Consider the following 26,950-nt stretch of genomic DNA (forward strand, 5'->3'; position numbering starts at 1 on the left):
ACCCTGTGAGTATCCCAGTTTCTGCCACAAGACACAGACTTTTATTGCCTAATGGAAGTGCTGAATTAAGCAAGGTGGAAGAAACGAGCTAGTTATATTTTATTCTTTGCTGCCTTCTGAATGGGTTATAAAGCACACAGACATCCTGCTCTAGCTGTAGCACAGCTGTCTCTATTTACTTATTTTCCTTACTCCCTTAATTTTCCAAACGATTTTTGCATATGTTTGCTTTCTTACCTGATATAATCAAAGTATTCTTTGTGCTGATTCCGATAAAAAACAGACAGTTTGAGCATACGGCCTGCAATCACTTCAGCTTTTTCCAATAGCTGTGTTAGGTGAACTTTTGAATAATCTGCAAAGAAAAGACAAACTGCTAGTACAGGGGGCAGGAAAAACCACAACACTCACCAAAATCTACACAGACACACAGACTTCAAACTGGGAACAGAGTCTTGGTAACATACATCACATTATGTCCCCAGTTTCCAATGGTGGCAACAAAGAAATGGCAGGAACGTGCATGTGTGATTCTCTCCACTCCTTCCCCTACAAGGACTTTGCAAGCCTCAGGATTTCCTGTGTTAGAACTGGTTTCCCTGTATTTGGGACCGCAGAGGAGCTGAGAACTGCCCTCTCTGGCTGATATCAGTTGATTAACATACCAAACCTCAGCACGTGCAAAGCCTAAAGTTAGAATTCCGGTTTCCAGGTGTGACTATTAAACTCTCCCAGCCTAGGCAGCATTGCTAGATGGCCAACCCCCTCTGGCAGCAGGGCCAGCACTAATTGCACTCATCCTGTGGAGCGTTTCCTCAGTAATATCACCTGCTGTGCAAAACTCGATGATTTCACTCCACTCAGAGACGACGTAGTCGCCGTCCACCTGCTTGGATGCCGTCTGCACTGCCACGGTGTACTCTGTCCTGGGGCTCAGGAACCAGTGCCCACGCACTGTCATAGGCAAAGGAACGGCTTTGGCCACCAATTTAGTGGGTACATCCTGATGGAAACAAAAGGACAAAACAACACACAAGTCAGCAGTGCAACCAAACCAATCCACCACCCTTTCCTTTGTTGCTTTCGCAAATCCCCAACCCCTGGCTCTTCTCTGCAAACCTGAATCACTTCTCAGTTTGTTGGTGGTTCAGGACAGTGGGGTAAGGTGTGTTCTAAGAGACATGGTGATATCTTGCACATATGAGTTTATTATTTGTTCCACATGACTAAAGACTAATACTATTATATATAGCCCAAATATGTAATTCAGACAAGAGCCTTTTGGGCTTAAGTATGCAAACAAAGACATGCTACTGAGCACGAGGGTATCTTAATTTAAGAGCTTCCTGTGCTTTCATTTCCATTGTTTTCTTTCAGTCAGTGTAATCAAACAAAATTCCTCCTGCATTAATCAGTCCACCTACTCTGCTGTTGGTATCTTCCAAACCAAACTTCAACAGAGAAAATTAAACATGTTGAAGAGTAACTATGTCAAGTGTATGTATATCAAAATACCCTTATGTACAGGAATGGCCAGAACAAGTCAAATAGAGAGCCTGTGCCTGTCATTGAACCTCTTGCTTCCCACCCCACCACCGTTTCAGATCCTCTGTTTTGCTCTTCCAGTGTATCACAGCACCACGGTGCAACAAAGGAGAATAACTGCTTGTTGTAGTTAAAATACTTAATTTCTACAGTACCAAAGACGGCAGTACAGAACACCAAGGGAAAGAAAGAGTTGAAGAAGTGGACAGTTTATGCTACAGCTGAGGGTGAAAGGACTCATGATGCAGTTGATTCTTTGCACCGTGCAGCTGAGGAGCTGTGATAGAATGAGAGGTATCTATTACTGAATATTTATGAGTAATAACAGAAGATTAAGATGGCTGCCCTGTGAAAAGTGGGCATTTTAAATAAAATCCATAACTGTCCATCTATAAATACTAGTCCATACACATCTACGTACAAATACTAGCATAACAGTCCCTTAGGGAAAAAAGGAATAGAAAAGAGATATTTTCTGTTCATGATCTGTAAGCAAGACCTGAATTTGTTTCTCCTTTTTGTCTTCTATTACAGAAAAATATATTTTTCCTATTGTTTTCCCATCAGCAAAAAATATTCTTCAGTTTCTGTACTAAGAAACTATAAAATTAGCAGCTTGTGATAGTGGAAGAAGTTAAAATGTGAGTGAGTGATAATCAAGGGTAATATTTTGTTGTCATGATTTCTTTTTTGATTATTCTCATTTAAATGAAATAACAGTTGGGAGAAAACTTTATCTGTAAAGGAGACAGCTGTGCACTCTACAACAAATAATATATAAAGGATCGAAAAAAAATTACAAGGGAAAAATAAAAAGAAACCCCAAATGACATTTAAAGCTACCCCCCTGAAACTATGTTGCAAAGGCATCCTGCTGGACTGAATTTGCTACTGCTAATGTAGTCGGCAGATGCTACAGTCAACATCATTAGTCTTTCTGTCATCTTTTTTTTAGTTACGGTAAAAACAGCTTCCACCTGGGTCAGATCTCTGTGATCACACCCCAGTGATGGTTTTTGCCCCCATTATTTTTGTCAGTTTTCATGTAACATTAAAAGCCTTGTTGCTCCCAGGTGTCAAAGCCTTACCTTCCTGCTGTGCATTGGGAACCTCTTCTAACTGTACCAAAAAGGGGGCAGACTACCTAAAAAAAAAGGGAAAAAAAAGAAAAAAGGGGCAGACTACCACATTAAACTGAGGGATTTATCTCTTGCACAGCTGGGGAGGGGGGGCAGATGTGATGCTTTTCAGAACTATTTGTTGTTGGTTTTTTTCTGCACAAACATAATATATTTTTTTAAGGCCACTATACTGGCCTTTATTGTTCACATTGAAATTCCTCTGAGGATTCTCCATTTGTTCCTTTCATCTCCTTCCTGCTCAGCCCTCGTTCCTGGCTGAGCCACCAAAGAAGTGCAAAGCAGGTGCTGTGCCAGCTAAAGGCCAGGCAGGATTCAGGAGTGGCAGATGGGAGCTCCAGCACCTGCACCCACCAGGCAACTCTAAAGGTACCGAGATGGCCATAATTTCTAAGAACAACCTGGAAGCTCTGAGTAACTAAGCAGTGAGGTATGTGAGTCACACTGCCTCTCCCCTTTTCAGAATAGAGGCAGCTTTCAGTTTCCAGCTTTCTCCTGTTATTTTATCGTTCCTTTGGCCAGGTCTGCTTGTAGAACACATTGTGGGAACTCAGCACACCCAGGTTCTAAGCCTAGTTTTGCTAAATATTTGAGCCTTTTCCCTATTACATAGAATAATCATATTTCCATGTCTTAAAAAAGAGAGGAGGCATGCAAATTGCAATTTAAAAAAAGACAAAGTCTTATTACAATTCTAGCCTTTGCACACTACTACCAACAGAAACCTCCTCCTTCACAGATATGATGACGATAGTTGTAAATAATAAAATTACAGGCTCCCTAAGTATGCTGAATATACTTTATATATTTGCCAACAGAAAAAGCATTGAAAGGATGAACCATTCATGGACGCTCTCCTGGGTACACAAACAAACAAAAAGCTGCCTTTGCTGAGGTACAGCATCTATCAGGTTAAGTCTATATCCCAAGTCACTTACTCAAGTTAGATATAAGCTGGTCCTCTGGGCTAATCACCTGTGAGAGAGACAGGCACTTGCAGACAGTGATTTACCCTACCTGTAAAGCTAAATAATGATGGGGTTTTTCCCCCTGAAGATGCCATCTCCTTGCACAGTCTGATTGCTGGATGACTCCTAAGAGTAAGCCCCAATGCTGTTTTTCACAACTAAGCAGTAGGGCTCACTCTTTTCTGTCTAAAAAGCTCTGCTAGGAGAAGGGGCAGAGGTATCCCTCACCCTCATACAAAAGCTTTGATAGCAAGTCAAGGGATGGGTGGGGACTTATTTCCTTGTGGATTCTGTGAGGATTCAGCCCCAGTGCTGCAGCTGCCAGGGATCAGCTCCCTGCCCAGCTGGGCTGCTGAGCTTCAGCTGGGAAGTACAGCCAACCTTAGAGGGAGGAAGGATGCTTGTCTCTAACCTCACTTGGGTGACACATTCTGAATTCAAGCATTTTAGTTTATCAACAGAAGTTCATTCCAGAAGGTGCGTTAAAAATTCCTTAGTACTAAAGATCCATGAAAGCAAACAGGTAAGTGCTCTGGCACAGAGTTCTTGGAGTATCCACTCTGTGCCCTTCTCTTGCCCAGCCTGTCGGCTCTCTGTATTTCTGTCAGTCAGGAATAAAACAACCAAAAAAATCAAGCAAAAAATTCTTTACCAAATTACTAACACAATTAGTAGCAAGAAATTTTAAGTCTATTCTGACAAGACTTTCAACTTATTCATCATTTGAATTGGTAGACTTTAGTCTCCTGTTCTCACAAATCCAATTACCTCTCTCTTTTGACTAAACACTTCTTCACAGTAAAAAGCTAGGGAATTGCTGAGAAACACAAAATAAATCTAACAGCCTATCTTTATTATGATACCAATATCCTTTTTCCTCCCCTCCATTTTAACTCTAGTCTCATCACTGTGATAAAGATTCTGAAGTGCATATAGTGCTTGCTCCATTATAAAATAAATGCTACAACTTTACACTGGTTGGCACATGAATGAAAAACTATGTAAAATAATAAAATGAAAAAAATCAAAAAGAATCCGTCCTAGTAAGCATTTATATTAGAAGGTATATTTACTCCTGCAGTGTAAAATGGGAATTCAAATTCAAAGGCTGTCAGTTCAAAAGTAGTAAGAAAAAAACCCCCAAACATAACCCTGCTTTATTTGCTATTAAAATTAAAAATGGGGCATAATAAATGCTTATTATAACATTAGGTTCAATAGTGCCTCACACACTTGTTCCTAGCTGTAGTGGTTTGAACCAGGTTTTCTCCCTGAAACTAAGAAAGTGGTAACCCCCAGGGGGTGGTGACCCTTGGGGCTTTACCCAATCAATGCTCCTGCAAAATATAAACATATCTCTGGAGACCGGAAGAGAAGCAGTAGTACGTTGTGAGAAGAAGAGGTGGCCATGTTGTGGTGAGCCACGAGGAGAAGGGGCTCCGGCCCCTTGGGGGCCTCTGCCCCCCCAGCCCCGGTTGGGGGGCTGCAGGGACTCGGAATGGTGTTGTTAGCTGGACTGAGTGCCTGTGGCTAGGAACTGGGGGAGTTTTCTCCCCTGTAAGTAGAAGTGGGAGATGCTGGGAGCAGCGACGGAGCAGCAGCGGAGACAGCAGCGTCCGAAGAGCAGTGGCAAAGAGCCAACTGATAAGGACCAAAAGGAGCAACACAAGCCGGTATGCAGCTAAGGCAGACACAGAGGTGTCTGAGGAGAAGGAAAAGCAGCAACAGGACAAGAGAACCAAGCCAGCAGCAGGAACAGAGTTTCGCGGGGTAAGAACTGGATAAACCAAAACCCCCAAACTCGCTAGAAACCCCTCCGAGAAAGAGGAGGGGGTGGTGGACTGAGAGGAGTCCTAAAGTGCAATATGCACTGCTGAGAGGAGCTAGGAAGCTCATGGCCTCCTGAGAGATAAGCCAGGACGGCCGAAGGAATGTGTGTGTGTGGGGGGTGACCTTGGCCCCCCCTGCTCCAGCTTCAGAGAAGCTGGCAGCCATCTTTGAAGCAGAGCACAGAAGCTCTGTGAAGGGGCTTGATTTCCCCTGAAGATACCAGACTGTCACGAAGACCCCCGTGTTTCGTGATATGACCGTGGTGGAACGACCTTGTCTGGGGTTACGTAGTCCACGGAAAGACCCTTCGTTTGGCGTCGAGGGGCCGAGAGGGGCTTGGAGACCCCCCTCGTGTGTATTGACAAGGATCCAGCTGCAACTGCTGCCTGGGAGAGAAGAAGAAAGCCTACTGCCTAGAGAGAGACCTGTTGCTCACAGACTGGAAGGGGTCTTTTCTTCTTCTTCTCTCCTGGACTTTTATTTGGAGGGAGAAGAGATTTGGCCCATTGTAAATATTATTGTCATGGTAGAGATAGATATAGAGTTAAGATTGTTTGTAATGTATTATAGTATTTATTCACGTGTATAGTCTTTGTAATATATTCCTTCCCCCCATATTGAGTCTCGTGTTTTTGTCTGGAAAACCCATCTCACATGGGGTTGAGATGTGGGTGGGGGGCTAGGAATCAGAATTGTATTTTGGGCCTTGCTAAAACCATGACACTAGCAGCTGCAACATCCTGGCCAAACATGTAAAACTCTCGGTTTCAAGCAGTAGTAAGTGATGTTTCATTACACTTAATGCATATATTACTTCCAACTGCAATAAGAAAAAAATCAAATAAGGAGATGTGAAAATTATACACCTGCTATTAAGAGAAATCACATGAAAAATACTCTCACAATAAAAAGCCTCAGAGAAATTGGTGGAAATATTTTCTGGTTATTCCTCTGGCTTAGAAACCAATAGTAATTTAGGTATTGATAGAATTACAACCCTAATATTTGCCTGGACAGTTATTTGTGCCTTAGCATACCTTATCTTTTAGAGATATTGCCAACATTATTTTTAAATTTGCAGATGATTGTGTTGTTTAATGTTCTGTCTCATTCCATGTTTCTCTAGACACCCTAGCATTTCAACTGTTCTGACGTCAAAGCAAATTTTGCTGGGTTTAATAAGTACAGATTTTGCAATGCCTTCAACATGTCCCTGCATCAGTGGCTGGAGGAAAGAGGCCAGATGAATATTCAGGTCACAGTGCTGATTGCTGCAAACTAAAATTGCTGGAAGCCTTCCTAGAAGTGCTTTAGAATTCGTGACTCTTCTGTGGAAATGACATGTGTTGCTCTCAGGAGTCTGTCACTGAACAAGGACAGGCAGAGAATACATACACTGTTTAAATAATCATACAGAACTAGTCAGGAGTAAAAATGTCTGCCTTGCAATACATTGCAGAGGTTCCAAAACTGTTTTCAAATGAAACAGAAAAGGCAACGTTCGGTTCTCTGTGAAATAAATGTATTTTTGTGTACACACACACAGACTAGAGACAGAGAAGGGATTTCAGGTGAAAAAACAGTCCATTAGATTAACCAAAACCCACCTTTTCTGGATGTCCAGTGCCTGTGTCCTATGGCCTGGCTTTGAAAGGTTAATACAACACCGAGATTCATCTGTTTAAAATCAAGTATTTCCACCTTGATTTTTGAATGAAAATTACCTTGTGTTTGAATTTGTTGGAATTCTTGTTTTCTTTCTTGTTGAGATCGATGAAGTAATGAGTAATGCGGTCCTTGGATTTAGAATCCATGTCCCAGGAAATCTTGAAGGAATCACATGTGATGTTACTTATTTTGATGTTGTGTGGGACTGGAAGCTCCTCCATCTCTGCAATCCCACTATCTTGTGATTTATTCCCTGCACAGAAAACAAGCATGATTTGTTCAGTTCAGGACCTATTTGGTAACTGTTTTGTGTGTTCCAGTACATCACAGCTCTGAGCAGCCTTCACAAAGGCTCATGGGTGCTACTCAGCAGCAACTAGGAGGTACAATTATGCAAGCCTTGATGTCAGGGATGGAAAACATTGCAAAGGGATGAAATTTCTCAGGTGAATAAGCACTAATAAGGTGTGAACTGGCTGCATAGACTGGCTGGCATCACAACTATGTGCATTTGCAGGCTAAGAATACAAAATATCTGAAGCTACAATGTTTAGTTAAGATGCCAGCAACGTCCCCAGGTAACATAATGGCCCAATCCATATCTGTCAGTGAAACAAACACAAACAGAAATCATCATCCCAAACCATTTTTCAGGCACAAAGCAAACCCAATCTCTTCAAGGTTTAGAGATGGTGTATGTATGTGGACATATGGATACACATTATAAAACACCAACACCTTTGAAATGAAACAATTAACATTGATCGATTTATTGAGCCACAGCAAAAGGGACATACACAAAAACTTCATTTTCTGGTCTTTATTCTTTCCATTTGCCCAGTTGAGACCCTGCAGTTTTCTTGGGAAGTTTTTTCTAATTTCTATAAGTGCATATGGTAGATGAACAAATGACCATTGACCCCAAAAAGCATCACAGGTTCTAAATTTAGGTCTTCTCTTAGTTCCCAAGGCAACCTTATAGTTCAGCATTCCGTGAACATTAAAACTCAGAAACATTAGGTGTTCTTGCACTTACATAAGACCAAGTCAAAAGTGAACAAGCAAAAAAAAAAAAAAGCAGAAATATGAAAAAAATTACTGAGTTAAAAGGAAAAAATGTAGATGGTGATGTAAGAGAATGAGTAAAGAAACAGAAAAAAAAATCAAGCATAGGTAAGAACAAATAGAAATAAAGGAGAAAAAACCAAGACTAATGTGTATGTAAGAAAGAGGGGAAAGCTCCCAAATTCTGGGCAGATGAGGAAGATGGGAAGCTCATGCGGAGATGTGAGGCAGCACATTGTCAGAATTATTCATAGTCACATTTAATTATAAAAGAAGATAGTATTTATAGTTCCATCATAACTGGTAAAAAAGCTGACAAAAAACTGAACTCAGAAGGTGTTTGGTCAGTAATAAAAATAAAAATCTGACTTGGAAAACATTAGGAACATTTCAACCTCTCAACATATGCTGTCAAAGAATTATTCCAACACCTCAATGCAGGAATATTAAGGTTGGCCTGATTGTTCAAAATTCCCCTCGTAGATATGTGAAATTCAATCACAGAGCCTGCAAAATTCACAGATCTCCAGCTAGTATTCTGAATAATGTAATTTTACTGATAATTTCAAGAATCAATAAAACCACTTTTCTATTTTTGTTACATTTTAAGCATTTACATCCAACAGGTTGTCTATTCTTAAAACATCCTATTGTTGTGGGTTTTTTTCCTTTTTCACCTAATACCTCAGTCAGATAGTGCAGGGCCTTGCTCAAAATGCCCCCCTATTTGTGCCATACAAATGCAGCTGCACTGGCTGCAACACACTCAGAAACACCAGTCATTACTGAAAGCTTTCTCTTCACAGCAAAGACATGGTAAGTGCTTTTCCCAACATGAGGTTTCAGAAAGCCAGCAGGAAGAAAATGGCACTGCTTTCTTTTGTAAGCAATTTGTATTGGAAAAGTGACTGAAAGCTCTGTCAGGGACACTGAAAAGGCCACATGTGATTGCTCTTCCAAGAGTGAGGCTCTGTAGTCAGTTTTTTGAGGTTCTCAGACCAGGAGAGCTGGACAGACTCAGATCCCAGCACACTGAAAACTGAATAAAGACCTGAACAGACATGCAATGAGGAAATCCAAGCCATGTATGTCCACAAGACATTAATGTGCAACTTAAGGTGAGCTTCTACACCCAATACTGAGGGCCTTGGCCATGGTACAAACAGCCAAGGTGGTTTAAGCTTCAGGAGACATGTGCAAAGCAGCAATGACCACTGACAAAAAGTACTACAGATGAAAAAAGGTTTTTTGGAGAACACCAATGGCAAAGAGCAAAACTGCTTCTGTAAATAGGTATTGCTTTCTGTACAATTCTTGGAATTAATATCTGCATCTTTAGATGTCTGCACTCCCAAGGCTTTTTATTTATTCAGTTAGTAAGTGAATACATTAAGTAAATGTCTAGAAGAAAATCTCCAGGTAGTTTTTAGCAATAATGTAAGTCCGAGAAAAAGAAACCAGTTCCATTACTAAGTGCTAAACTGTCCCTTTTTTGTGATGGAACAAAATCCAAAGTAAACACTTCCCTGAAATCTTTAAAGCTCTTCAAAAGCTGAAAAAAATCATTTTACAGATTTTGAAATACAAACAGAATATGAAATGAGAAAGTAAAATACCTCACAATGATCACCAAACCTGCATTTCCATTCCGTTTAGAATATCTGTGACATTTGTAATGCATGTATAGATTTTGGTACATATTTGTTTAGCCCTGAATGTCAAAATCCATTGAGTTGACAGGCAGGGAAGCTGATAATGACACATAGAGTATTAATAAGGAGGACACTGATTCAATATATTGGTAAATGGTGAGGCTTGAATAGTAATTGATGTACCATTGCACAGGAATGAGTTAAAAAAGGACAGAGCATGAAAAGCTCTTGCTCTCTCAGTTCTGACAGGTCCTGGGAACCAAACATGCCAGTGACCAGCCAGGGAACCCAGACAGCATTCAGACCACCAAGAATTTCTGAAGAAGCATTCTGTTCTAAAGCATAAGTTCTAACTCACAGTCTGGGTCCTGCAAAAGCTACTGCTTTTCAATGTTAGGAACATGTTCTGTCCTAAGATGTACTGGAATAGGACATAAAACTTTTAAGAATTTATCAATATTAGAAAAGCTTTACAACTACTGTAATATACAATTATCTATTATATGAGCAACAATGGGCAGAATTTTCCATAGTGGAAAGATAATTTGTATCAAAATTTGGAAGTCAGGTGTTTGAGAAAATACTACTGTCTGCTGATAAAGTGGGAGTTCAAATGAGGTGTGATAATATTGTCAACAAAACCAAGTAAAAATGCTGTCTCCTAAAAAGGCTGCTTAGAATTTACCTGCTAGTTAAAACTGGAGACCTCAGGTGTGTGCAAAGTGAAATGTAAGCATCATGGAGCTCAACAACTGACTAAAAATGTAACATATTGTACCTTGCCTTTTTTCTACTTGTACTTTGGTGAATATTTTGAATTGGTTTTCATACTGGAAAGCACATCCACTTCAAGGATCAATTTAAAGATTAGATCAACATCAGGAAATAGGATGTCTACTAAAAGCAGAAATAGCAGCTGAACTTACTCAAACCCAGCACATACTTGCCCTAAAGCACTCCAAAACACCATCTGAAAGGGGGTTACTGCTGTTCTGGATGTGAAAATAGGTGGAGAAGGCCTTAGAACTGGCTGCTTTCATGTTACTCACTCGACACTTCACTGAGGCTAAATTGATCTTTCTTTGATGAAGCATCACAGTGCAGAAAAAAAAATTGAGAGTAGCAAAGGAAATGTTGCTCTGAACAGCTTCATATCAAATTAAAATAGATCAGCTTCCTGTTAAAATGGCTACTTCATTTTGCACATTCATGTGGCTTCAACACTGGAAGCCACTGTGGGAGCAGAAAAATGCTGCTTTCAGGTCTCTTTTGGGCAGAAATATATAGAAGAGCTAATAGTCAAATAAACCTGGTCTCCCCTGCCAAAAAAACCCAAGGAATGTCATCCCTGTGTGCTGCGGGAAGAGTTTTAACAAAAACCCAGTAAAAAGGCCCAGTAATTTTTGACCCATATAACAAAGACCACTCGTGCTCACAGGTCATGCTGGAAGCAAAAGACTTTTAATTTCTTCAAAGCCAAAGAATAAATACAACACGCTAGCCTTACCAAGATCAGCTGGAGAACTTCAAGATGAATGTTTTATGCTCACAGGCTTATCTCTCTCTGCCATATCCAGAGTTAAATTTCAAGTTAAATTGTCTAATCAATTTTAAAGCAGTAACGATACTTCTGCAGCTGAGCCAAAATGCTGGCAAATGGGTAACAAACCAATTTTATTTATACGCACATAGACACACTTAATTTAGTATCCTCATTATATCTTCTACTTACATAAATTATCTCTGAATGGGAAAAAAAAAAAGGCAGAAAATTCTCATTGAGCATTCATGGCTTTCATCTGTCACCACTGGAAACAAATGATAAGACTTGGAAATTGTTAAGTCCACACCAAAAATGTCTGGAAAATTATTATTATTTTTAAATTTGCCTCGTCACTCAAAAGAAATGGAACCATGACATCTGTAGCAGTGGAAGGATGGTGAAAAAGAACCTTAACACAACCTCTCATTGCCGGATACCAAGCATTCACAATCACCAATTTTTTATAATTCTAGAATACTTGACCATATTTTTTCCTTAGTTCTAAAAATGCAGAACATCACAGCAGGGCAAGAGAGTATGTGCCTACTGGTTTTTCATTTCACAGACAAACCGACTATGTTATCCACAAAAGAAATCCTGAAAGGGCTGATTTGTAATCCACCCCCTAAGCACACTTTCAGCTCATAGAAGTGAGTTTTATAAAACTAGACTGACAAAATAATACATTTCTGGGTTCCTGTGACCTTGCTTATGGAAGTTTTGACGCTGATATTACCTTGGCAAATACATTCCTGCTATTAAGCGCCAACAATGGAAGCAGTATGCTCTCTATTTAATGAAGATAAAGACTCCCTACACACACATTTGTATTCCCCACAGTTTGGATGTAATTCATTGTTTAGAAACATTAAAAAGACAGGTTCATGCTCAAAGGCTCTACACCAGACACGCTGCAGTAGAATTTCAAAGTATTCAGAACTCCTGGATTTGCATTCAGCAAACCAATTCCCACCCTCTTTGCCGTAATTCCATCCATAACCCTGCTATGCCACCTTTCACAGCTTAACTGTGGAGCTTGCTGCACTAGGAGAGTATGGAAAATCAGCCACCAATCAAGAACCAAATCCACAGAAAACAGAACCTGCAAAGCACTGCTTACAATGACATCCACTGACAGGGAAAAACCCCTCAGATATTACAGCCATAGTGAGTGTGACTGCTTGTACTCAGTGTGAAGTAAACTCGTGAAGTATTCATTCAACTGCAATGATGCCCTTCAAAGCTGGAGAAATTAGAAGAAGGCAGGGCCAGGTGAAATCCTTTTCTCAGCTGGATCCATGAAAGCATCCTTCCAGTAACCATGGATGACAAAATATAGTTGTAAAATATTACTGTTTAACTGCAATTTAGACTTACATACTCGGAGGAATGATCAGCAAAGGAATTTGGAAGGCTTTTCAGATTGCTCTCTTCCCTTCACGGGATTTAGAATCAACCAATTCTGCTATTTATCCAATATCTGGACAAAAATTATGCATTCATTTTACACTGAAAAAATGTAAATATCTAAACAGATTTTGGAATAAAGGTGTGTGTGGGGTGTCTGAACTGTCCCTCAACCAAATTCAGAGCTGTGCTAAGTATTGGTGGAAAGTTCCACATCCCTGAAGTGAAGTAAATGTGCTTTATTTCACAGAGCCCAAACATGTCAGGAGAACAACCAACAGAAAAGAGAAAAAAAAAAAGAGATAAAATGGGTTTTCCTTGCACTACTTTAAAATCTCTTGTTGGCTGTGTTTCCTGCTAAGACTTTGTCCTTCTGTCCCTCAAGATGCAAATTACATCAGCCTAATGAAGTGTAACTTACAGTTTCATTTAAACGTATTATGAACCCTCCTCAAGATGTGTAAAATAGATTTCCGTCTTTTGGCGTCACCCTGGAAAAATCTCCAGTTGTATGGACAAAGACAAATCATCTGGTTCTAAGTTTCTTTGCACTCAGGCATAAATTTTCAGTGTCTTTAGAGCCATGTTGTGGGAAACATGGACTTATGATGCTTTTGGAGCAGACATTCAGAAATCACTATTATGCTGCCAACACCATTGCCAAGGATCTTTGAAAACACGTTCCCAAAGGATTTGTAAAAAAACATTGAGGCATTTTGGGCTGTCAGTTTGTACTTTGTGAATCTCAAGCTTGTCCTTGCATCTGAAATGATTGCTATTAAGAAGTTTCTTTATCTGAGGATGAAAGTCTTTGCTTTCAATATGGTCTAGACTTAAAACAAAACACAACACAAACAGTGGAAGGCTTGTTAGTGATGGCTATTTCCAGTTACAACCCTGTCTTTCCCAGCTGGAAGTTACACTGAAACATCCCAAGATCTCAGTAGTCTGGCTACCACACTCTCAGCTGAGGGGCTGACAGCTAAGTACGTGGGGGCAGCAGTTTCTTAGACTTTGATTTCACAGTGATATGCAAAAACCTCAGTTTAATTTGCCAGAGGACAAGCACGCAATCAGAGATTTCAAATAAACATAATGTTAAAAGTCACGGAATCTAATGTTTCCCAAAGAATTTAATTGAAAATACAGAAATGTCACTACTCCTTATAGTCAAGGCACTCATTTAAGGCTCAGTTAGAACTTGGTAGATGAACAGCAAAGTACATAACGGGTCCTACTCAAATGCTGACTGAAGGCTGGCTGTTCTCTGAATTTACCTCTATCAGCAACAAAGGAGAAAGCAGTTCAAGACACTTTCCAAAAAATGAGATCTTCTGATGCTTATATGATGAAATACGGCTTTGTGATGGGTAAAAGAGTGATGGAAAGCTAGGTGATACAAAATATATATTTTAGGGGAACTATATAGACAATAAAGAAAGGTAAGTGTGTGTAACATTCCAAGCTCCCAAAGAACCTCCACCTCTAACACTGACCTGTGTCCCAGGATCAAAAGTTTGCTACAAAAAAGCAAGCCCAGATTCAGTGGTAATTGCTCCATTCATCCAAACTGTGTGTCTGTGCTAAAGCACCTCGGAGCAGCCTCTAGGTTGCTGCAATTTCTTATGGCAGGTAAGACATCCCAAAGCTGCAGAACAAACTGGGAAAGACAAATGTACAGGGAAGCCCTGGTGACATCCCACAGCCAGCAACTGGGAGGCAAGTCGGTGGAACTGTTGTCATGCCACCTCTGTGTCACCACAATATTCACCTACACTGATTTAATTTCATGTGGTTCACACAGTTTGGTTCACTCCTCTGGCTGCTGTCACGCATAAGAGAGTGCACTAAGTGCTGCTGTGTCTCTAGGAACACACAGGAGATATTAACCTCTGCAGGTACTTCTGTGAGGCATCAGCTCCATGAAAACCCAGGAATTTGATAAGGGAAATGTGGCTCAGGTTCATGAGCCAGAAATAACCAAGGCGAGACTGTACCCACGCAGCACAAAATTAAAAGCTCACGCTGGGTCCTTAATACATTCTGGGAAGAGATCTGAAAATGTGGATGAGGATTTGCATTTTTGAGACCCCAAGAGATCAGATTTACATCATACACAGATAGTAACAGCACAGGTAAAAGACACATTAAAGCCAAACAAAATTTTATAATACAAATCACATTTTTTTTTAAAAACATTCACCTTGTTCAGATCTCAAAATACCTGTAGCAGGGAAATCAGAAAATGTTTTTCTCAAGTTAATATTTTCAATACCAGGAGAGACATAAGCTATGATCTTTTGAAGTAGAAATGTTTGATGAGAGGGGATCAACTTCATAAGAGCACATAGGTACCATGACATAAGAAATCCTCTTACTGGATATGGATACTAACAACTAAGAACAACTCCTTTACAAATAGTAACTCCCTTAAAAAGAACAGAAACAGGAGAATTTCTACCTTTCTGTGTCTTGATAATCCAGCTGAGAGGTTATATATCAGATCAATAAAGGTAAAATATTATGTTTGTTATTATAGAAATCAGATATAGACTGACAATACTTGAGTGCTGTAATTGAGACTGAATTCTCCAACTTACTGAGAAAGTATTTCATTTCCTCAAAAATTCAATAGGAGGGAGAAAACTTCATTCTGTATAACCATCAAAAGTGACAGGGAAGTGCCAGGAAATTACACATTAGCTGCATATTTGAAATTTAACTAAGCAAAAACACAGTATCATATTTTTCTCCCGAGCTCTGAAATGAAGGGGTTCCTGTCCAACTGCTAGCTAATTAAAATTGTTTTACAGAGTCAGGACAATATGTCCCTACCAAGCAAGTAATTAACCTGAATACCAAGAATTTCAATGTTCACTGCAACATCCTGTTCAAGAGAGACAATGAAATACAAAGACAACAACATTCAAAAAATTATCAAATCAAGGCTGTTGTTCATTAGGCCATGTAAGTGGCACTTCTCTAGGACAGCTATTTTATTTCCAGGTCCAACTTGCTACCCATAACCACAGAAGGAACATTTCTGTTTTATTCATCCTTCTTTTCATGTATAAAAAAATGAGTGAAGAGTCTCAGGCTCTTTAATCTCAGACTCTTAAGTGCTTCTCTCTCCTCTCCCCCAGAATCCTGGTAAACTACCTCCCAATATAGATTTTCATATTTATATAAGCATATTTAAGAATATTTTCTAAGCAAGTATCCTTTTAAAACCAATTCCTAAATTAGATAAAGAGGGAATGCCTGACTCTAGAAATCCTGTTAGAGGGATAAACCCCTCTAAATCTTCTCCTTATTTGCTCCCCTGATCTGATACTACTGTTGTGCATTTTCTAGTAAGAAATGTGCACTCTGTCCAAAATTTTTAAAAAATAGTTTCAGAAATAAAGCATTACTTAACTATAATATGTATATTTATATTTACTGAGTGTTTTTTAAACGTTCATATACATTCAGATTCTCTTGTTTTAACTCAAGGATTAATTTAGCTGTTTCCTGCTAATCTAGGACATTGACTTCAGAAGGAATATTCCACACTGCAAAACAAAGAGAACACAACTAGGATCTGGGAGCACAATCATACCTTTAGTAGCTGCCATCTTCTTCAGCAGGGAATGCACCCCAAAGCGTGCCCACATAAATAAAGCACTGAGCAATCTCCAGATTGTTTCTGTACTGAAGATTTTGTCTCAGTCTCACACAAAGGACTCGATTTTCCCTCCGCCTCACACGGAGGATAAATGTACTCCACGAGTGCTCCCATGACTCAAATCAGGAGCAGTATCTCAATCGTGCCACTGACAGGGAGAAATGTGCGGGCTCGGAGTTCCCAGGGAGCAGCATCCCCCTCCCTCCCAGCCTCGTCTCTCACTGTCAGCTCCGGGACGAGACGTGTTCTGTGTCAGCAGGACGGCTCAGAGGTGCAGCACAGCAGCTGCAGGACAGGGCAGAACCACGGGAAAGCTTCCCGGACGGGCTGCAAGTTCTGGCATTTGCTTCAATACCCACCCAACTGAGATGCTCGTTTGGCCTTGAACCAAAGCAGGTGGGACCTCGGGAGCTGTGGATGTTTTCCAGTCACACCATAAGGCAAGAGCGGCACACCTGACACACCTGACAGCGAGCAGGGGCAAGCAGAGTTACCCTGGTATATTTTGGAATACGACTGTGCTATCAGAATTGTAGGGCTTTGGTTTACGGCTCAGTCATTCTCTCAGTGGGCACTGAATGCAACATTATGTTCAGCAGAAAATTAAGTATATCTTTACAGAGAAGGTTACTATAATTAGTAAGGAGAAATTAAGTTATAACATTCCTGTGGAATACAAATTTTGGCAAAGATACAAAATTCTCAAGTCTGGATTTGTTGATGCATATGTACTCCTAAGTTAAAGATAAGAAAGCCCAAATATTTTTTAAATATGACAGTAGAAACACTAACAAGAAAAAAGCCAAGAACCACATTCACTCCTGCAATAAGACCACAGATATCTGTGGAATTATACCTGAAATAAATTTGATCCAAAATCAAAGGCCAAAAGATTTTATGCCTATGACTTGCAATGATGTTCACGTGCAATTTTGATATGTTGTACTACTGTGGAAACCACTAGTACTTTTGCCAGGCTAAGAAAGAAGAAAACACTAACAAAACCCACCAGCCCTGGGCAGTGAGTCTCCTCAGTCTCCTCAGGCTCACTTTCCATTCAGTGAAGAAAGGCAGTTTGCTAGAAGGGATTATCTGAGTACCCACAGTTATGTCTCACATTTAACTTTGCCCTGGAGGAATCTAATTCTTTTTAGACACTAGAGAGGGAGGTCACAGAAGTTAAGAGTGAGATGAAGTTAGCCTTTGTAATTATTTCCTAAATTACATTTGTCAGTTCTACTGATTCTCATGATGCAACAGCAACATCTGATAATTTGCAAGATTCCAGCCAAAGAGCAAAAAGAAAAAGAACATGGGGGGAAAAAGTACATTTTACACTGCAGGCAGTTTCTGGACTCCACAGCAAAAAAATCTACATGTCACTGACTCAGAAATATCCTCTGGAGTGATACTTTAAAAGGGATAAACTTTTAAAGAATAATTTCTCTGAATTTCTGTGTCAAATACATCAGAGTTAAGCACTTATCCCACAATATTTTTTCTGAAAGCACTAATAGGATCAAAATTCTCAGGACCATTTAAGCTTGAATGTTGGATGAATTTATAACTTGCTAACTGCAGTTAAAGCTAAATTATTTAATAACTGTAATTCATTTTAATTAAAATAAATAATGCATTTAATTGCATCATTAAACTAATTCCTCAAAATAATTGTTTCCTCTCTTGCTATTACCATACAGAAAATTCAGATATATCACTGTAAGCTACACTCTCTTGTTATCAGACAACCGGTCCAAATCAGTGACAATTTTTTCTTTGATTTTTGACCTATCCTTACTTGAAGTAAAAATTTAAGTAACATTTGGTAATATCTTAAGAAGGACCTAAATGATTTAGAAGAGTCTTACTGAAATCAAAAGGATTTAAGTCAAGTCGCTCAAGAACTTCTAAAAATGTGACTGCAACTACACACACAAGTTTCACAAACCCAAAGTGTAAAACAAAACCTGACTGCAAATCTGATCAATGACTAATTGGCAAGGCTGACCTTATTCTTTCACTAAGATTTAATTCTTATTTGGTATCCTGACATCTTGGAAGTATTTAATATTTATACCTTACTCATTCAAAACTAAACCAATTTTCCAGAAAGTCAATAGCAGCCAAAACCCTCGACTGAGTACTAAAGTGGAAATAGATGCAAGTCTCTGTTGATACAATTACCTTTTTAGGGTCTCCATTACTCCTTATGGATATTTTTGGGAGGAATATTTTTATGAAAACTGGATGCCTCTATGCTTTGATAGAGTACTTGGTGTTCCACAGGGCTAGGCCACTATTACCCCATTTTCCTCTTTCCTTTTTGCAATTTTGTTACATGAAAGTTGTGGAGTGTTAACTCAGTGAAATGTGAAGCTAAACACACACATGTGCACACAAAATTTCATTCTCACTGTGTTAAAAATATATGGAGAAAATATGAAAAAGCCGGACCTTCATTTTCAGATGAAAATATGCAACTGGAAGGTTGTGAATAATCATGTAGGTACACATTTCTTCAGTAAGGACCAGAAAACCTGTAAGACTAAAAAACCATCTAGCCTAGAAGATTAAATCGACATACTTCCTATCATGCCTCCTTTTCCCCTTATCTAAGATGCAGTTCTACTGATCCTACCATGCTCTAAGGCCTGACCAAATCCTTGTGGGACAGAGCTGAGAAGTGGTGGGATCTCCTTCTATGACCCATGAATATCATAACCAAGTAAAGTGAGTTGGCCAGATAAACTGAGACTGAGTGCAAACACCACCACCAAACATCAGCATCTTGCTCCTCATCCTGAGCGACCCACCTATGCAAAACAACTCACACCAACACACTGTTCCCACTAAAGTTCTCAGACTGCTTCTACTACAGACGTGGCTTTTATTTTTTACTGAACCTTGTCAGGTCGAAGCTAAACAAGCTCCTCTGCAACCTTCTGTGGAATGAAAATTGTAGGGTGGCAAAAATAGCTATAGCTGCACTACAGCTCCTACTGGCACACCAGTGGTTTTCATGGCTCCAACCGCCAGAGCCAGGGAAGGGCAGTTCAGTCTCCTGGAAATCAAACAGGATATTATCGTAGACCACAAACATTAAGCCACCACAGTATTTACTGCTAATTAAATGCTCCCATTTTGTTCAGCACAGCAAGCTTGCAGCACATGGGTGGTAAGTGGCTCTTCTCAGCATGTGTTGGCCACAAGATACATTTGAAAAACAAATTTTAATTAAAACGTGCATTTCTGAGCTGCTGAAGGGGAAGGAAGGTAACAAGGGATGTAAAATGCTCTAAACCATCTTCTAGCTTAATTTAAATGCCATTTAAAAACTAAAATGAACTTTACAGCCTCTGACATATACTGAAATTTGTGCATATTGCATGCCTTCAGTTATACAGAATTCCAGATTTTGGAAGCAAATAACTAGATCAGAAACACTACTATAAAAGCAGAACAATCTATGGCATGTACTTCATTCATTTAGCAGAAGCCTGAGCTATCAGGTATCTCTGCATCCTTATGAAATGCTGACCATCCTTCAGACTGCACTCCCTTTTGTGATGTATTTTTGGAAGGATCCTATCTCAGTAGTGTTCTGCTGGAAAACTGGGAGTGACATTTTTCAGCAGACTCCCACTCTGTTGATTACTAAAGGGGCAGATATTGAAGCAAGAAGGGATGTGGAGCTTCTTATGGGATGAGGTTTTTCCTCTTCTGCTGAATAAAAAGTACAGCTGCCTCCGAGACCATGGAATTGCCTATGTCTCCAAGACTAACAACAAAGGAAAACAGATCTCATAGATGAAGGCACTGACTGTATGACCCCAGACGAGTTGCTTGGGGCCAGATTCCAATCCAAGTTACACTGCTCTGGGTCACTGGCCTAATTGCTCCAACACTCTTCTTCTAACAGTGTAACTGAGGCAAAGCACTGCCTTTAATTTTCTACTGCTTTTAATATTAACTGTATATTAGAGAAGGCCTTAGCTATAAATTAGAGTGGCCTTTCATGATTTGTGCTTTCACATGTCACTGAACAAAAAAGAGAAACAAACAAACACTTCCATTTCTGTTTATTGCTATGAACCTCACACTCAAATGGGTTTACCTCGTTCTTCCTCGGATGGCAGCAAGTTGTGCCATTCATTGCAGCTGTGCCTTAATCACAACCAAAAATGTGTTCTCTCCTTCAAGTTAAGTCATGTGAGTGCAAACCTAGCAAGAGGAGGCAGCCCTGTACTCACACGAGCTTTAACGTGACGTGCCAGCTCGCCTGAAAACTGCAACTGCCTTGATCACACGGGGATTTTTTTCATTTAAAACCCTCTTCCTTTCAACGAAGGGAAGCCCGGACAGAAAGGCAAAACTCATCACTTGAAGGGCAACAGAGAGAACTCAAGGCTGGGGACCACAGTTTTACTTTCCCTGAGAAAGTAGGGTGCTCAGCATGAGAGGGCTTTTGTACCTCCCTTGATGCCCTGGCAGTCTGCAGCATGAATGAGCATTTCTCTACTTCAGCACACTGGTAATTGCTGTGTGCTTTTCACACAGATCTCTTGTAAGGAATGGGATTTGGCTCAGGTTTACACCAGTTTGTGCTTTCTGACTGCGATTTGAAACGTATTACATATTCACAATAGTTCAGCAAAATCTACTTTGTAACTTATACTGGTTTTTTTACATTTAAATTGGATGCAGGTTTCAGACTTTCTCCCAGGCCCTGAGAAATAAAAGATATAGGGGTTTTGAGAGCCTTTTTTGGCAGGAGTTGTTCTGTTTTGTTTCATGTTTAGCTGGTTTCCTAGGGCAACCAAACACTGTCATGGTCTTCAGATGCAGGTCTGCCACTGGTTGACTGTTACTAACTTTTGAACCTCTGTGAAGAGCACAGAGCTCACAGATAACTTAGGTTGCTGCCGGTTTTGTTAAGGTAGGCAAGCCTGCAGAAATGAGAGGATCCTGTTAAATACTCCCTTATCAAGAGGAAGGCTGCAATAAAATGCTCAAACAGCTTTTCACAGTTTCTAGAATGAAAAAATGACACGGTTATGAATACTGTAGTCAAAAGAAATCTTTCAGCAGAGTTTTCACCCCGCTGGAATTCACTCCTCACTCAGACAAGGTGTAGCATATACACCTTGTGTGGGGTTATTAAAAGTCTCGAGCCTAGCTCATCATGTTCCTTTCCTGATGGCATCTGTGACAGCTCTCTCACGTAGGTTATGTAATGAAGATTGTCTAATGAGAAGGAGAAAATTCAAAGGGAAGTTTTGATGGAATTAAGTTAAAAGAAACCTACAATTATGAACCATCAGATTCAAATCCATGGTCCTCAATAATTCCAGAATTACTTTTTTAAAAAAGCACAGCTCAGTTGGATACTCTCAATAGTTTCCATTACAAATTCTTATGTAGTCTTATCCCACAGGCTATCAAACAGCAATTGGATTGCAACAAGTGACCAATCATGACCATGGTAAGACAAAAATTGATTAGCTATACAGCAATAGCTGCACAGCCTTCTACAAATTCACTATGCCAAACAAGTCCCCTCAGGTATGTTACTTAAAAAGAATTCATATTTAGACTAGTTTTTCATCTTTGGGATTTAGAGCATTTAAAAGCATCTCAAGGAATGCTTTCCAGTTCCCACTCCCTGCTATAGGAGCTATACTCTAACAAGCATACTAAGACATACTGAAGAATTTAGTTTCCCTGTGTGGTTTCCATCTCAAGCACACTTGCACTAGGGCTGACAGCCCCACTGACCAGCTGAGGGGGTTCCCTGATGGTTTGCTCCAGGAAGCGACCCAGAAACCAGCTGAGAATTACACAAAATACAAAAATAGAAGAAGGAGAATCACTATTTTTTCGCACATAGGTTCTGATTCTGTCTTCCCTGCACTTGTAGAGTTATGAGAAAGCACACAGTACTGGACATGCTCCTGCCACAGAGGTCATGCTGGGACACCTGATGTGTCACAAAACCTGAAATTAAACTCTCATGCTCTAGAAAGGCTGCTGATCTCTGCACATCAGATATGATTGAAGAACTCCATGCTACCTATACAGTGTGACAAAGTGAAGTACAGAAGCAACATATTCAATGGGTTGGGGTTCCAGTCCTGGTACAAAGCAGTTCACAGATAAAGGAAACAAAGAAATGTACCCGGAGTTTCAGGTGCCTCCATCTCGGGGGGAAGAGAATGTAACCTCTACACACGGGCAGAGGTGAGACAATCCCAATAAATGGCATATGAAGTCTTACTGCTCAAGTCTGTCCTTTCATGAAGGGTAAGGTGGTAGCTGTGTCACCAGAGCACAGGTAACACTGGCTAGAATTCCAGTATGTTCCACACAAGAGGGACAAAACTTCCCTGTGATCTAATGGATTCAGTGAGCAGACGGGATTTTCAGTTCCTCTGATCAGAGATATGTCTTGAAATTACACTGAAAGTGTAAAGGCTAGAAATTCATCAGAAGCCACATGTTTACTTCTGAACATTTATATTAAATTACCAGCATAAATTCCATCATAAAAGTGTAAGTGCATAATACTTACTTCATGACATCAAATGGACCTTAGTAGCATTAAAATACAATCTGCTGCACATCTTGTTCTTAATTTTATCCCTTCCTTTATATAAACTCATGTATAATTTCCCTTTACATAAGTTGGATTAAAAGGAGCAATGGCACAGCATGAATCACTCCACGGATACTTGTATACTAGTACTTACAGCTGGCCAAGATTGAAAGGGCCTTTTAACATCTTTTTATCCTGCTCATTTTGAAGTCCAAATGCCTTCAACTCTGAGTACACACAGAAATGAACAGTAAAAAATCACCCCGAACAATCTTTTGAGAATGTTATTTCTAGCCCATAACTAAAGATGGATTAAATCCAGACAAACTGCAGCTTAGAGAGAAAAATTCCAAATTAGATGCCTATCTGTATGAAATGAGATGGAACACATGCACCAAAAGCCAGGAAAATACAGTGGTTGTAAGATCTCAATCAAGTTGCATTACGAATGCAAATTGGTTTTTTACACAAAGTCTTACTGAAGTCACTGGAACAGCTCAGGGAAAAAATTTATGGGATGCTTCTGATGATTGCAAACTGAAGAGTTCTAACAGTGCACGGATATACAAAGCTTAGTATGGGAATTCTTCAAACTGTGCTTCTCCTGGAGCTGCCAGCTGTGTCTGACTTTCTCCACTACTGGGGAAATAAACTCCAGACACCACTCCACACTTGGAACTAAGAAAGAGTGCAACTCTGGTAATACTTTCTGACTTTCTGTCACTCTGCAGGAATGAAAGAACAACACTGAACTAGTTTTAAGGTTTCCCCTTTTTGGCAGCAACGAGAACTGTCAAGGCTCAGAGAAACTGTTGCAGGTTATAAAAACAGTACAGCTAATCGTTGCTTTTGAAAACATCCACGCAAAAGACCTTGTTCATTCAAGCGTAAATAAAACAAGAACACTCTGAAAACAATAAAATAAAATTGACTAATGATTCAACTACAAACACCACTGTGAAAACTGATACAGCTACAAACACTACCAACTCAGAATATTCTGTAACTTCTGTAACTACAAAGAATTCTAACCAAACCTTCTGTGCTGAGGGAAATATTTTCAAGGTCAAATAGAGGATGCTCCACTGTATAACAAAACTTATTGTGAGGAAACCACAGGAAGTGATCCTGGAGCAGAGCTTTCTTTAGTTCCAACACCATAAACATTGTATTTGTTCACACCTTCCTATAGCAGTGACATATTTTATACAGGTGTCATGTACTGGCAATGTCACTACTAATTTTTCAGACATGTTTGCAAAGACATGTTTGAAGAAAGCAGTCTGCAAGTAAAATGCTTCAAACTTCTGGCAAAAGGGAACAGAAGACACAGTGTATGACTGTGGGCTGTGCTCAGCCAGAATTAAATATAGCCCTCCAGGTCACAAAAAGCACGAAAGGCCACGCATGCTGGCAGCCCGGAAGGTGCACCTACTGTACCGAGTGGACTAAGAAAAACAAACCCAGACATCTTTTTTGATCTTTAAAAGACCTTTACCTCCTCAACTGTGGTTGAAATACTGGCATTTACTTCAGCAGCACAGAGAGAACTGAAAACTGCCTTATTCAGAAAATCTGGGGCCTCCAAACCTGCCATTCAGAGGCCATGAACAATAAAAGGTGGACAAAATTACAAGGAATGTGTAAAGGAGGAGATCCTTCCAGATTTTAGGCAGGGGGGAAATGGAAAACTAATGAGGCAGAGAAGTCCCAGAACGAAAAGCCAAGGTCAGGAAGACAGGCTTCAGCAAGCCTTTAGAGACAGTTGAGCATAACAGTGCCTGACTGGAACCCATTCCAAAATGAATGATGAAACATGAGAGAACTCTAAATAAGAATGTGACAGAGTCACTCCTCAACACACCTTACATGAACCAGGAACCTCACTGGAAAGCTGCTGTAAAGGCTGAAGTGGCTTTCTGGGCATACTCTGATCTAGATTCTTCATGCATAACTGCAGGGGAAATTTGGAGTTGTGAGCTCAGAACGCTGCTTACCAGAGGTGGTAGAGCCACCAGATTAGTAGGCTGAGAAGGAAGTTGCTAGTAAAACAGAATTTTCTAGTTTAAGATGGAAGATGAAAGAGTTGAAGAAGATAGTAACGGCTTAACTCTTCCTTAATAAAAACAATATAAAAATAAAATGCAAAAAAAAAACTTTTGTCTTTGCGATTTGCATAAGATGTATGAAACTTTAAGTGAGGGGTTGGCTTGGCACTGCTGCTTCTCAAATGCTAGAGGTAGAATTTCTCTTCTCTAAATGATTCCTCCTGCCATTGTACTTAGTGGGAACTATTGATCTGCAGGGCTAAACAATGGCTGGCAGGGCTAAACAATGACATACAGCAAAACAGGTGAGGAGTTTGGGTGCCCACTGGCTTACCATAGAGCCTGTGCCTAGTTCCAGGCTGTGTAAGTGTCTTTATGACTGATCTATAAAGAGAGATCACATTTAGCTATTACAGACAACGTTAAAATAGAAGGAGCTGCAAGAGAAGCATGGGCAGGAAGTGCTAAAATGGATTCTGTTATGGAATAAATAAAAGAATGTATCTGGGAACTATAATCTTAAAAAGAAAACACAAAGAAGAAAAGACATACATAGGAGACAGTGATGATTTAAATGCTTTAATTATAACAATGAGCAGAAATTAACTACAAAACCTACATCATATATTTGAGTTTCAATCTATCAATATCAGGGAATAGCACTGGGAGAGAACAGTAGGTGAATCTGGCATAATTACACATCAAACATTTTAGTTGTTTTATAAAGGATCTAGTAGAGTTTCAGTGAAAAATAACTGAATGAAAAGGGGCACAAATAGAATACCAGGCAAGATTTAAATAGCTAATAATATATAACTTGGTCATTGCCAGACAAAATAGCTCACAATCAATTATGCAGATTTGAGTGTCATAAAGCTCTAAAAGAAGATGAGAAGGAAGAATGGAAAATAACTCCAAAAATTAATGAATATAAAGGAAGAATGTGGATGACTACATTTCTTGACACCGGGATGTTGAATAGCCAGTTTCCAGCAAAGCCTCTCTAGTTGGTGACATCATTGCTTATGATATAAAACAAAACAGGATAAAATACACCCAATGGTGAGCTGAAGTGAATGGCAGGAAAATCATTAGTTTTCTTCTCTTCCACAATTCTATAGATCATTTATGGAAGACTTGTTGCTTGGCTCCATTTAGTATTTTTCTGTGTTCTAACGGTAAGGAATATCACATGTGAAATCTTAGTCTCTGGCAAGAATGCAAATATAAAACCATAATAAGTATTTTTCTTTGCAACAGGAGAGCTTTTGAAGTGATGCACTAGACTTTAGCTCCTACCTGAAGCTGCATTATTGCTTGTCACAAAAAAATCAACCAAACAAAAAAATCACAATCATCACTCTTTTCAAGTTCTGCCAGGTTAGACATGATTTTATGGAATAAATGCATTTCTTAGTTGAGCATTCCACCACTCAAACCCTAAAAAATTGATACAGTTGGCATTTTGAAGAGAGTGAATTTAAATCTCCAAAGTTGCAGCTGGGAAGAAGAATAAAAACAGCAATAAACATAACTGAATTTTGTGTCCTATCAAAATATCACAGATACAGCACCTCTCCATTATGCTGGATACAAAAATATGAATTGTTTATTCCTGTGCTCAGAAGTCTCATAGTTTTTTAAAAAAACAAACAACAATGCAAAAGCAACCATTCAGGACACTAAGAATTACTGTGAAATTTGGGTCTCTCAGTTGTCCTTCATGTGGGATTCTACTCAGACATTTGATTTTTCCCCATCTCTCAGATGTACATGATAACCTTTCAGAAACAGCAGTGATACTGCTCCATAATGCCAAAAAGGGG

General features: G+C 39.7%; 1 protein-coding gene across 5 annotated transcripts in view; it reads right to left on the minus strand.

Moving 5' to 3' along the window:
• The window catches only part of PHYHIPL (phytanoyl-CoA 2-hydroxylase interacting protein like), a 133,671-nt gene that overhangs the window by 4,568 nt on the left and 102,153 nt on the right, over nt 1-26,950 (minus strand). For 4 of the 5 annotated variants that reach the window (XM_027694129.1, XM_027694127.1, XM_027694125.1 and 1 more), the window contains exons 2-4: nt 7,207-7,403; nt 829-1,003; nt 238-355 (exon numbers count right to left, since the gene is read on the minus strand). In XM_027694129.1, coding sequence (XP_027549930.1) covers nt 238-355; nt 829-1,003; nt 7,207-7,371 — 458 coding nt within the window. In that variant the 5' untranslated portion in view covers nt 7,372-7,403. Of the gene's footprint in view, nt 1-237; nt 356-828; nt 1,004-7,206; nt 7,404-16,418; nt 16,450-26,950 lie in introns of those variants that run through there. The other variant, XM_027694126.1, reaches the window with a different exon arrangement.

This window comes from Neopelma chrysocephalum, unplaced genomic scaffold (genome assembly GCF_003984885.1).
Source record: "Neopelma chrysocephalum unplaced genomic scaffold, ASM398488v2 Primary Assembly neopelma1_96, whole genome shotgun sequence".
Classification (NCBI taxonomy): Eukaryota; Metazoa; Chordata; class Aves; order Passeriformes; family Pipridae; genus Neopelma; species Neopelma chrysocephalum.